This window comes from Ochotona curzoniae, unplaced genomic scaffold (assembly GCF_017591425.1).
Source record: "Ochotona curzoniae isolate NIBS_2020 unplaced genomic scaffold, NIBS_Ocur_1.0 contig_883, whole genome shotgun sequence".
Taxonomy (NCBI): Eukaryota; Metazoa; Chordata; class Mammalia; order Lagomorpha; family Ochotonidae; genus Ochotona; species Ochotona curzoniae.
This window is the reverse complement of record NW_024466599.1, coordinates 70030861-70044797: the sequence shown is the minus strand read 5'-3', so window position 1 is coordinate 70044797 and position 13937 is coordinate 70030861. Positions and strand designations below refer to the sequence as shown.

The following is a 13937-nucleotide window of genomic DNA, read 5'->3' as shown; positions in this document are numbered from 1 at the left end:
ACTAATTTTTTTTTTTTTTTAAAGATTTATTTTTATTATTTTTTCATTGGAAAGGCGGATATACAGAGAGAGGAGAGACAGAGAGGAAGATCTTCTGTCCGATGATTCACTCCCCAAGTGAGCGCAACGGGCCGATACTATGCCGATCCGAAGCCAGGAGCCTCTTCCGGGTCTCCCACGCGGGTGCAGGTTCCCAAAGCTTTGGGCCGTCCTCGACTGCCTTCCCAGGCCACAGGTAGGGAGCTGGACGGGAAGCGGGGCTGCCGGGATTAGAACCGGCGCCCATATGGGATCCCGGGCGTGCTAGGCGAGGACCTTTAACCACTTGCGCCACCGCGCCGGGCCCAAATTAACTAATTTTTAAAAGCATATTCTCTGACCTCAAGGGTCAGAATTTAGTATTGTAAATAGCGGAAACTGGGAAAACTCGTAAATATTTGCAATTTTAACAGAATGTTTGAAAATAAGTCAAAAACTATAAGAGAAATTAGAAAATATTTTGCAAAGAATGAAAATAGAAATGCATCAAAGCAATACCAGAAATTGATAATATCAATCCCTGTCTGGCTTCAGAAGCAAGTCTCAAATAATCTAAGAAATTAGACCCCAGGGTTCAGGCCCTGGCAGCAGACCCTGAGGTCACAGAGGGTGAGGCAATGATGGTTCGGAATATCTGCTGTATCACGCACAGTTTTCCACTTTCAAAGGGTAAGAAAGGGGAGGGCAGGAGGAAGTCTTCCGGCAGACCCCACCACCACCAAAGACACCGTAACTGCCTACACGACATGTCTATTTCCCTTCATCTTCTGGTCATGTTCCACGTGGATTCCCCTTGACCTTCTAGCCATGTCGGAGGTCACACTCCAATGTAGGCCTGGAAGCTGTGCCTCAGACCACAGGGAACTAAGGTCTAAGCCCCACCCACCACGCAGCAGGCAGTTGCCCACAATTAGATGAGAACTTAGCAAAAGAAATAAAAACTGTAAAACTCAACAAAACAAAGGAACTAACAAAATATAAAAAGATAAAATTCAGTAAGACCAAAAGTTGGGTCTTTGAGAACATCAAAAACAGGGAAAACCTTCAAACAGAAAAAGAAGTCCTATATCGCTAAAAGTGGGAACAAGGGGCGACCACTGCCTGCCATAGAGAACTTAAAGAATTGTGAAAAGATACCAGAGTACAAATACTGTCAATTTCCAGAAAACTTATCTAAAAAGATACAGATTAGTAGTTGTGGCTGAAAATAAGAAATGACTGCAAACTGGCCAAAGACATCTTTTACAAAAACTTTCCAAAATTGGGTTGTGATACCTGTATAACCCAGTATATTCACAACACATCACTGAATTGTGTATTTAAATAAACACTAATAGATAAATACGTCAACACAGCAGCTTAAAATAATTTACAGTTCAGAGGTCTATAACAGTACACATCTGGGCCCGGCACAGTAGCCTAGCAGCTCAGCTCAGCTCCAGCCATTGTGGTCACTTGGGGAGTGAACCATCGGATGGAAGATCTTCCTCTGTCTCTCCTCCTCTCTGCATTTGACTTTTCAATAAAAATAAATAATTTTTTTTTTAAAAAAGCACACATATCTAAAAACCTTATTATTGAACATTAGATTAACATTTTTAATGTGAGGTTCAATTCCAGAACTATATTTAAAATTTTTATTTAAAAAATACTTTTATTGGGCCTGGCGCGGTGGCGCAAGTGGTTAAGGTCCTCTCCTTGCACGCCCGGGATCCCATACGGGCGCCGGTTCTATCCCGGAGGCCCGGCTTCCCTTCCAGCTCCCTGCCTGTGGCCCGGGAAAGCAGTCGAGGACGGCCCAAAGCTTTGGGAACCTGCACCCGCGTGGGAGACCCGGAAGAGGCTCCTGGCTTTGGATCGGCATAGTATCGGCCCGTTGCGCTCACTTGGGGAGTGAATCATCGGACGGAAGATCTTCCTCTCTGTCTCTCCTCTCTGTATATCCGCCTTTCCAATAAAATAATAATAATAATAAATCTTTAAAAAAAAAATACTTTTCTTTGAAAGACATGCATGAGAGAGAGGCAGGCACATGGAATGACAAGGACAAAAAGCACACAGAGCTCCCTCGCATCACTGGTTTCCCCCAGTGCACGCAACAGCCAGAGGCAGGCCAACAAAAGTCAAGAGGCTCACTCAGTCGGGCTCTATTGTGTGGTTTTAAGGACCTAAGCACACGGGCTGCCATCTGTTGCTTCCCAGGGAGCACAACAGCAAGACACCAGAATCTGAAGTGGAGCAGGTACCCGACCCGGGCACCCTAAAAAGGGACGTGGGCACCCCACATGCCCTCTGAATACACTGCACTAAGCAGCCATTAATCCCTGACACATTTTTCTTTGGAATCAATCATCAAACACTTCAACGTTCCCTCAGAGCACGACACCTGACCAAGTGCAGCGGGAAGAAAGTCACATCGAAATGGAAAACAAACGATCCTGGAATCTAAGAGGGAGAGGCCAAGGAGGCCGCCCTGTTCAACATTTTTATTATAAGGAAGCAGACAGTCCCCATGACCGAAAAGATTCATCTGCTTCAAAAATGTCAACACCATCGGAATGGAGTAACACTAACTTAGAACATATCCTTTTATCCTTCAAAAATGTATATAATTTACCCCTGTCTAGAATTTAAGAGAGGGAAAATAAAAATGTTGCTAAAGTCATCAAAACAAAAACTGAAACATCATATACTGGGATAACAAACACTGAAGCTTAGTGTTAAAAGAACCAAACCAACAGTTTTGTAATATATTACCAACATATTTATCTGACACAATTAGAGGAAACTTGTTCATGAAGTCAGCTCACATTTTCATTTAATAGGAAAAATGCAGAAAGGCTTTTTGATACCTGAACTTTACGAAACAGAAGCCTCTCCAACTCCCAAGGTGCAAACAAAAATGACCAAATGTCTCATACTGAATAAGCAAGATATGCAGGACAAACAAAAAATGATGTGCACGATGACAGCACAAATGTTCAGAAGACCTCTGCATCCTTATAAGCGATCACTCAAGGAGCACATTAGATTTTGGAGAAAATGAGGAAAAACTAATGAAGCAGCCTTCATTCTGACGTGAGTAAGGAGGGAGGCTCTTGGGTGACTAAACTGAAGTATATTTCAACACCCTCAAACAACACTGGGCAAGATACTTCCTTGAAAATTATTTTTGAGAGATGCTCAAAGCATTGAGTCACAGTGCACATTCTCATGATGAAAGAGGAGGTGGGAGAAAAGTAACGAGAATAAAAAACAAATACCTCAATTCTGCGTTTTGCTTTGTCGTAAGCCCTTTCTTCTTTGGTTCTGTCATCATCAGAGTCAGACTCGGACTCTGAGCTCACTTCTTTACTTGGCTTTTTATCGAACGTTTTCCCTGAATCTTTCTCATCTGACAGCTTGTCGTCATCTTCATCACCTTCACTGCCTTCACTTTCTCCCTCCTCTTCCTCTTCCTCCTCACTTTCTTCCTCCTCTTCCTCCTCGTCTTCCTCCTCCTCCTCTTCTTCAGGATTTTCTTTTACTTCTATATGGATTGTGTTTCCATCTTTCAGAAAAATACAGACATTTAAAACAAATGAAATTAAGCAGCATATATCAAGTACAAGAAACTTTAAAAGAAAAATATTTAAAGTGTATTAATTACTGTATTAGCACAATTTTCAATGCATCATGAATAAAATGTGTTTGGAAGAGGCATATTCTTGTAACTTCTTCACTGTGGAAGAATTTTATTTCATTTTCAAAGACAAAGGAAAGCTCTGCTGGATACGTTATCCCGGGCCAACAATTTTTTTCCTTTTAGAATCTGGAAAAGGTCACTCCATTCTCTTCTGGCCCAATGAAACTATATCTTGACCATAACATGCTGGACTCTGCATTGTCCATGCACGCAATGATGGACATGTGACTGTGAAGAACTACACGCTAGTAATAATACAGAGGAACGCATTTTGGGGGAAGAAGACTTGGAGAGGGAGTAAAGGGAAATCTCAGGGCCTATAAAATGATAATAAAAAAGAAAAATAAATAAATGTGCTTGCCTATATGCTATAATGAAGGTGGCTATGTTTAAACAGTTAAAACTAAAGGCAGTAATCCACAGGCAAGTTATTAAAAAAGAAAAGCATTATAGCTGGGGTCAGTGTGGCATGCTATTCCTCTGCCTAGATCATCCGCATCCCATATAGTCACCAGTTTGCGCCCCAGCTGCTCCACTTCCTCTGCAGTTCCCTGCCAATGGCCTGGGAAGGCAACAGGGAACTCATCTGGGAGACCTGAAGGAAGCTCCTGGTTCCCAGCTTCAGACCATCCTAACTCTGGTTATCATGGCCATTTGGGGAGTGAACCAACAGATGAAAGACCTTTAAAAACCTTTCTGCCCCCCTCTCTCCCTATATTCTCTTTGAAGCAAAAATAAACAATAAAAAGAGAAAAGCAGTACTAAGCCAGAGATTAAAGGAAAACTTGCAACACATCACAAGATATAATCCAGGAGTTCAATGTTGACTAACACTTTCTGTTTCGGGTTCTGTGCTGATTCTGGAAGATATCTCACTGAGCCTATGGAATCTTAAGGGGGTTGTATGTATAGGAGGGTAAACACTGGGTTACAGTTACTTCATGATAAAATTCAGAAGAGTTGTATTCCAGAAGCATGAATAATAAACAGAATCTGCCCATCATTGGCAGATCACATTTAAAACCTCTCACAAATCTAATGTGACGTTAGATTGCTAGTTTGCACAACTCCTAGGGAAGTACTGAGAAATCTGCTCTGTCAGAAAGATATCATTGACTTCAAGTTACTTCTACAGTTTAAGAAAAATATGCAGTCCAATATCCATAAAAACAACAAGCCACAGGGCTGGAATGATGGTGCAGCAGGCAGGTCCACATCCGTGAGGCCAGCATGCTATGTGGGTCCTAGCTTATGTCTCAACTGATCTGTTTCTAATAGCACTCCTTGCTAATGAACCTATGAAAGAAGAGGAAGAAAGCCTAAGTTACCTAGACACTCACCCATGTGGAGTCCTGAATTGATTTCCACGCTCCTAGGTTAAACCTGGCACAGCCCCAGTTGCTACAGACATTTGTGGAGTGAACCAGATAACGGAATATTTGTCTTTCAAGTTAATAAACCTAAATAAATATTAAGCCAAATAAAGGAAACCAGCATTTACAATTCCCCAAAGGCTACCATATATTGAAATTATGAAGCCCAAAGCTGAAAATAACTTTGCTTTCACCATTAAGAGAATAATTAAAAATAGAGTAAATTATGCACCTATAAAAAACCAAAAACTATCAATTTATCAGATGGAAAGTCTATAAAAGTTTCAACTGACAAAATTAAGAACCAAGAGATGGGCTCAACAGATGACAATTTATTAAATACAGAAAATTAATGACCTTGAAGAGAGTCAAGTGAAACCAATGCAGAATCCAGCCAGAAGTCCCTGAAAGTTTCTGGAAAATCTGAATGATTGATAGCTATTTATTTTAGTGCAAATAGCATTGAAATGCATATGTATTTATTTCATAATGCACATTTTTCAGGAAATGAAAAATTCTCCTCCCATGCAAAACACCAGGATTTTATATGGGTACCGCTTCATATCCTGGCTACTCCACTTCCCATCCAGCTCCCTGCTTGCAGCTTGGGAAAGTAGTAGAGCATGGCCCAAAGCCTTGGCACCCTGCACCTGCAATGGAGAACGGTAGAACTTCCTGGCACCTGGCTTTGGACAGGCTCAGCTCTAGTCACTGTGGCCATATGGGGAGTGAACCGGTAGATGGAGGCTCTGTCTCCTCTTCTTTCTGTAACTCTGCCTTTCCAATAAAAATCAATAAACCTTTCAAAAAAAAAAAAAAAGATCCCAGCTGTAAGCAACAGCCTAGGTTGTATTACACCCATGCAAGTGTTACACTGCTAGGAGAAAAGCAGCTAATAGCTGGAAGATATCCTGGGCCTTGCTAATGACAAATATGTGTTAACTGCATCAGTGTGCCAGCATAATTGCCTAGCCTATTCCTTTTTTTTTTTTTTTAAGATACAGGGGTGGGGGAGGAGTGGTGCCAAATATGTGAGCCCCAGGGACGAGGGGATCAAGCAGGCCCAGGTCACCTGGCCTTGGTCCTTAAGCCCACCTGTGCGGTGGGTGCCAGGTCCATAAGCCCCAGGATGAGGGGTCTGATGGGGCCCAGCCCAGGTTACTTGGCCTGGTCCTTTGGTTGGCTTGCATGGTGGATGCCAGTTCCACAAACCCCGGGTATGGGGATACAGTAGGGCCCAGGTTACCTGGACTGATACAGTTGGTGCAGGTCTGTAAGCCCCCTGACCAGAGGTCTAGTAGGGCCTGGGTTGCCTGCCCTGGGTCATTTGTCACCTGTATGGTGGGTCTCAGGTCCATGAGCCCTGAAGGTGAGGTTCAAGCAGGATGCAGCCTGGGGCACCAATGGCACTGTGCAAAACCCAATTGCTGCCTGGCAGCACACTTCTCAGTATTTGGTGTGTGGGGTTGCAGGGAATCTAGGGAATGGAACAGGTGGTGCATGGGGCACATGAGAGCCCATGTCCAGCACTGGTGGTCTGTCTGTAAAGTTCAAGTGTCACAACTGGTCCCCCTCAGTGGATGGCTGGCCCAGATACACAGGGAAGACAATGGCAGCCCACTGGAGTCTGCAGAGGACACCTGGTTTCACAGCAGAGGAAGGAAAACAGAACAAATTGGACAACTAACCCAGCCAAATGATGACAGTAAGTATCTGGAGACTGAGGTCAACTATGTCAGCCAACGAATCTTGGAAGGATTTCCTCATCCTTGGATTGGTGAGATAAACAGCATTTGAGAACTATCGAGACCACTAAGTAGAACCCTCAGAATACACGCCACATCAGGGACCCTTCGTTGATACTGGCTAGCTGTTCCCTAATTTCGCGTGCTGACAGGCAGGGTGTGGTTTGTTGATGTATTTCTCTCCTTCCCCGAGAAACAGGAAGATGAAAAACATTTGGAAACAATGGTCTCATCCACTGTCACATAACCCTTGACTTTTCAACCCCGATTCACTATCTAAACATTAAAAAATTAAAAAAAAAACTTTTTTTAACTAAAAAGGAAAAAAACAGAAACTACTGAAGATTATTGTAGAGACCTTATAAATAGAAAACACAGAAAAAGTGAAGCAAGGACAGTTAAAGATTACAGCTATAATGGGAATCTTGAGAGTTAATAGCTCCTCACTTCACACCATTTCAACAACACACAGTTATACAGTCCTAGAAGTAGAATAAATAAAAACAACTCTATCATGAATAAATAATAATAAAATTAGAGAATCAAAGAAATGAGAATTTAGGCCAATACTTGAATTCTCAACAGAAGCAATGACATCCTAGACAGGGAACTAATAACCCTTAAACATTGGATAGTGTGATCCAAGAATTCCTCATTCAGTAAATAAATCTTTGAAGAATGAGGCTGAAATAAAGACAGCTTTAGAAATTCAGGAATGCAAGGTATCACAAATTTATACTAAAGGAAATCTGAAAAGATGTTCTTCTAGCAAGCAGAAATGATCACAAATGGAAGGTCAACAATGTAGGAAGAAATGAAACAAAATGGCAAACAAATGGGTAAACGTAAGTAGATATTTCTTGTATTAAAAAAAGATAAGCTAATGTAAGATTTAAAATAAACAACAAAGCAAGGATCTACCAAGGGTCACAGAAAGTTCATGAAAAATGTGCATTATGAAATAAGTCTATATGCATTTCAATGCTGTTTGCACTAAAATAAATAGCTATCAATCATTCAGATTTTCCAGAAACTTTCAGAGCTACCAATGCAAAAATTTAAAGTGGGAAAAATGTTGAAGTATTTCAAAGTTCTTACATCTTCTAGAAAGGAGTAACATCAGACACTGTTAGTTCCAGAATGTGCACACTGAAAACCTCTGAGTGATGGCCTAGCAGTTAAGATGCCACCTAAGGCCATTTTTCACACGTAAGAACTGGATTTGACATTCAGTTCTAACTTTTGATCTCAGGAGGTAACTAACAATGGTGGTTCTTATAACTGGATCAATGGCAAAGGTGAGTGACATCGATGATGGTCGCAACTCACACATTGGCCTGGCTCAGTCTGGGCCATTAAAATATTTGAGATGGACCTGGCGGCGTGGCCTAGCAGCTAAAGTTCTCACCTTGAATGCACCAGGATCCCATATGGGCGCCAGTCCTAATCCCGGCAGTCCCACTTTCCATCCAGCTCCCTATTTGTGGCATGAGAAAGCAGTCAAGGACAGTCCAAAGACTTGGGACCCTGCACCCACGTGGAAGACCTGGAAGAAGTTCCTGGATCCTGGCCTCGGATCAACACAGCACCAGACATTGTGGTCACTTGGGGAGTGAATCATTGGAACAAAGATCTTCCTCTCTGTATCTCCTCTCTGTATATCTGACTTTCCAATAAAAATAACGAAAATCTTAACACAAAAAAACTGAATATTCTTATAAAAAAAAAGTAAAAGCCTGGTACACTCAGAGAAAAACAACAATCCACCAAGTTAAAAATTAGGAAAATGGGGCCCATCACAGTGGCCTAGCAGCCTAAAGTCCTTGCCTAGAACATGCCAGGATGCCATATGGACGCCGGTTATAATCCCAGCAGCCCCACTTCCCATCCAGCTCCTTGCCTGTGGCCCAGGAAAGCAGTCAAGGACGACTCAAAGCCTTGGCACCCTGCACCCATGAGGGAGGCCTGGAAGAGCTCCTGGCTTCAGATCAGCTCAGCTCTGGCCACTGAGGTCACTTGGGGACTCAATCATCAGACAATCTTCCTCTCTGTTTCTTCTCTCTATATCTGACTTTGTAATAAAAATAATAATAATAATAATAAATCTTAAAAAATATTAAAAAACAGAAGTGTAATAAATGGTTTTGCGAGTCAAGGCTCAAAAGCAGCACTTCATTAATTAGGTCAAATGTACAATATATCAGGCTGAATATACTACATCAGACATGAAGATTCATAATGGGTATTTAGTCTCATCACCGAGACAACACATCCACACTGGACTCATTCACTGCCTCTGCCAACTGGGTCCCTGCCATCCTGGCCCTACATTTCCAGCCTCAGCTTCTGCCCAGTTTTGCACTCTTGGACAGTAGCGGAGGATGGCCCAATGACATGGACACCTGAAAACCACATGGGAAATTTGGATAGAATTGTCAGCTCACTGTCATTATCCAGTCCCAACCACTGTGGCCACCTGAGGAATAAGCCTGTGGATGGAAGAGATCTATCTACCTTTTTCTGTCACTCTACTTTTCACATAAACAGTAAGCATAAAAAAAGTGTGTGTGTGTGTGTGTGTGTGTGTGTGTGTGTGTGTGTGTGTGTGTGTGTGAAGGTCTTCTAATAGTTAACACCTTTCTAAAAAAGAATATACAGAGAATTTTTCCCACTTCGATTTCCCTCCTTTTGGTCACAGAGGACAGTATTCTTCTGCTGTGGAGGACAAGTGGTCAACTCAGATGCTGATAATGGTCCTCTCCACACACCGATGCTGTCACCCTCATCTTGGACTCTAAAGCTTCAAAACTGTAGGAATTACTTTTCTTTAGAAATGCCCAGTGGGTGGTAAGTTATTCTATTCTATCACTATAATTCCTAGAATAGGAAACAGGAGTCACCACTTTAGCACAGCTGCTATCTGCATATGGGTGCCAGTTCAAGTCCAGTTGCTAGCTTCAGTAGCACATACACCAATCCAGCTCCCTGCTAATGTTCCTGAGAAAGTGGTGAAGGTTCAAGTGCCGAGTCCCTGCATCCACATGGGAGAAGCTGAAGAAGCTCCTGGCTCCTGTCTGGCTCCTCTTTAGCCAATGGCTGTGTCAGGACACTGAACCAGTAAATGAAGGGCCTCTCTTTCTCTCTGTAAACTCCACCTTCCAAATATAATATATGCTTTAAATAGGCTGGCAATTAAACAAAGCAAACATTTTGGCAAGAAAGGAACAGTGACTAGGAATTACTTTGTGAATCTTTTCAAGACATGTTAGGTTACCAGGACTTTTGGTAAGCCATCTTCAATAATGCTACTTGTAACACTATCACTCTAAAAATCACAGAAATTCTGAATCTCAAGTAGCTCGCTAATAAATGATCTTCAAAAGATACACTCATTGATAAAATGAAGATATAGACAAGGATTTGCAAATCAAGACAATGCAGAGAGAAGACAGGTCCCTATCCCCCAGTGTTTATAAAACTTTCATAATTGGCTTAAACATATTAATCTAATTACATACATATCTAATAATCATAGAATTTATCATTTCATGTTTATGAGTGATTCACCTTTTTCTCTCTCCTCATCACTGGCCATAGCTTCCCAATCATCCAGTCCGGCATCTTCAGTATCTTCTTCTTCTTCTGTAAAGACAAATTTCCATTGAAAATACAGAATATTTAGAAAAATCAGGCTGCTTTTGGAGAAGTGGAAAAATTATGCTCTAACAAATTGTTTTAATGCTGCTCAAAAATATACATATGCACAATTTTGTTATTTTGGGAACTATCTTTTTAACACAGCTAACATGGTATGATTTTCTGCTACTCTATGCATCATCCTTTCAATACATCATACGAAGCAATTCAGAATTCATGTCTGAAGCAACTAACAAATCAGAAATTCAAACAATGAAATGCTCCTCAAAATTGAATAAAGAAACATGAAATAACTGTTTTGGATGACAAATAAAATTTTTCTTTCTTCAGCTTTCAACTCATACATGAAAACTTTTTCATTCATTTTGGTAAGCTTTAAACACACATCCAAATACTGCTTAAAATCCAAAGCTGAAGGTGCAAAGCTGTCACTACCATTCCAGTTCAAACAGAAGAATGCTGTGCTTATAATTTAAAAACAGCAGATATCTGAAATTCTGAATAGTGCTTAACTATTAAAACCTTAATATTCTCCCTAATAATGATGCTTGTCCATTGAAATCCAAAGCAAACCTATTCTTACAAATGTCAAACCACTTCCGCAAACCTCAAACACATAATGAATAACTTGAGTCCTCTGATTAATACAAGCTAACCACAGGTTTTGTTTTAACACCAATCTTCCTGTTCCTTAAAACATTCTAATTAAAATTCATTCCCACTTGCCTCTGAAACACTGAACTAAAACTTTATGTCCTCACTGAACTTGCTGACCCACAAATATAAACATTTGAGGGAAGCCCAAAGCATTCTTCTAGAAAAACATTTTACTGACACTTATAAACATCACAACTGTTGAGGTTGCACTTGGATGGACACTTAACAGTGGAAATTATAAGAAAAACCATTCAGACATGTATTTTGATTTTTCTAAACTATTTCATGACAAATAGGATTATGAAATCGCATACTGCTTAATATGAGTTAATCAACTAATTCCACTAGCCTGGCTCAGCAGGAGGTGGTGTATCTTCTTTCTCTGGTCCTTGTTCTACAACGTCTACAGCAGCACTTAATTCCACTGGTTCAGCCACTAAACAAAGAGCAGAAGCCAAGTTAGTTATTTTTCGGCATAACAATACCTATTAAGTACCAAACAACACAAAAATCAGTAGTTACATCTATTTCTTCAGCGAACTATAAACAAGGCTTCAGTAGCAGGTATGTTTATAGAAAGCTACTCTTCCTGCTCAATTACTTAAAAAAATATTCTAGAAAGCTGAGAAGCAAACAAACAAGGAAGGAATGACAGATTGACTTTCTGGAGTTAACAATGTTATTCACAGGGCAACACCCAGATATTTTTCAGTTACCTGACATTACAATCAGGCCAGAATGATGGCAATGAGCAGCACAAAGATACAGAAATAAGCTTTACTAGGCTGTTCTATTTCTTTCTAAAAACTGTCTGCTTTGAAGTTTGTGAAGAAAACTCGTTTCTAAATCAGAGGCTATTTTTAGATACATACCTTCTTTATTTTCCACCTGCTGTGGTATTTTTTTCTTCTTTTTATCTTCATAAATTGGCCTTTTCTTTGGCAAAGAGTCTTTTGATGGCACTTCAACACCTGAAGAATAAAAATAGAAAGCCTCAAGTTTATACCTGCATGTGTGATCTGTTACACGTAAAAAGGCAGCATTTGGGAGGCTGGTGCAGTGAAGCAGCGGGCCAATTCTCCACCATCTGGCACCAATTTATATACGGCAGCTCCACTTCCTATCCAGCTCCCTGCTTGTGGCCTGGGAAAGCAGTCGAGGACGGCCCAAAGCCTTGAGACCCTACACCCACATGGGAGACTCAAATTCTGTAAGAATAAAATTTGGGGGTTCCAACACAACAGTTCAGTGACTAGATCCTCGCTTTGCAACCGCCCAGGATCTCATATGGGCTCCATTTCATGCCCCAGCTGCTCCATTTCCTTTCCAGCTCCCTGCTCATGGCCTGAGAAAATAGCAGAGGATGGCAAAAAGCCTTGGGACCTTACACCTGCATCAAAGATCCAAAAGAGGCTCTTGGCTTTGGAGCAGCTCAGCTCCAGCTGTTGTGGTCATTTAGGGAGTATACCAGGAGACACAAGATCTTTCCCTCTCTTTGTAAATCTGCCTTTCCAATAAAAATAAAGAAATCTTTAAAACAAACAAAACACACAGAAGAAAAGGAATAAAACTCTGACATTTGGCCTTGTGGTTATACTGCCAGTTGGGAGGCTGGTATTCCCCAAAATCCAGCCCTGTGTCTTATTCTGCCTTTCTGCTAACACATCCTAAGTTCCAACTAGCCTCAGTCCGGCCATGGTTGGCAGCTGATTAGTGAGTTAGCAAACAGGGTCTCTCTCTGCCTCTCAAACTTTCTGAAATTTGAGTATATTTTTTTACAGCTACTACTCCAAGCCAAATCATTGAGAGAACTTCAAAAAGTTCACAGAAAATGGAATTAAAAGTATTCTTGCCTTGCTGAAAATTTTGAAATCCATGCATAATTCCTTCATAGTACACATTTTAATGTGGTTTTCAAAGATTCCTTGCACATACTTAAATTTCACACCAAAATAAACTGCTAATTCTATTTTCTATAAATGATTGGCGTATTCTTATGATGTATGGTAAAGAGACAGTCACAAAGACCAGTTTAAATTGCAGCTCTAGAATGTCAGGCAAGCTATTAAACCAATGATTCACCATTTCCTCATCTGCAAAATAAGATTTTTATGAGGAAAAAAAGGGTAATGTTGAAGTTTTACTATAGCATCAATTACACACTAACTACACAATAAATAATATAATTACTATAATTACAGCATAAGCACCAAAATGACAATTTCTCAAAATCTGTAGACTACAAGTCCAGGAGATAAGTGGAGGTCAATATGGTCCTTCCAATAGAGCAAAGACACTGTTTTAAACTGTCAAATCCCATCAAAACCTAACTGAATACCCATACTAGGGTCTCGACACACATACAGCATAAAAATAAAACAAGGCTCTAGGAGGAAAATATCTCATTCCAATCCATGGTAGAAAATTAAGTAGCCAACCTGTAGGATTTCAAAACATGTTTGTCATGAGGCTGACCAGCTAATAATGCAATCAGAGAAATCCAGAATTTGACAAATTCTAGGCAATCATCCAGTATTTTCCAACAAATTAATGTCAGGCAAAACAATAGCAGAGGAGTGCATAGAGGTAGTGTTAGTTAGAAACAGGTCAAACAAAAGCAATGTGTGGATCCCACCTGGATCATGATTTGAACTAACCAGTTGTAAAAGCTAAAGACAACTGAAAAATACTGAACACAGAAACTTAGATGATATCAAGCAACTAATTTTGGTAGATATAATGTATACCCTACTTAGGCTAAAAACTAAAATGATTTTATCT

The 13937-nt window shown here is 40.6% G+C and overlaps 1 protein-coding gene across 2 annotated transcripts in view; it reads right to left on the bottom strand.

Annotated features, from left to right (window-relative positions):
* EIF5B (eukaryotic translation initiation factor 5B) overlaps positions 1-13937 on the bottom strand; it is a 63173-nt gene that overhangs the window by 29372 nt on the left and 19864 nt on the right. For both annotated transcript variants that reach the window (XM_040993803.1, XM_040993805.1), the window contains exons 7-10: positions 12029-12127; positions 11506-11592; positions 10410-10484; positions 3303-3589 (exon numbers count right to left, since the gene is read on the bottom strand). In XM_040993803.1, coding sequence (XP_040849737.1) covers positions 3303-3589; positions 10410-10484; positions 11506-11592; positions 12029-12127 — 548 coding nt within the window. The remainder of the gene's footprint in view (positions 1-3302; positions 3590-10409; positions 10485-11505; positions 11593-12028; positions 12128-13937) is intronic.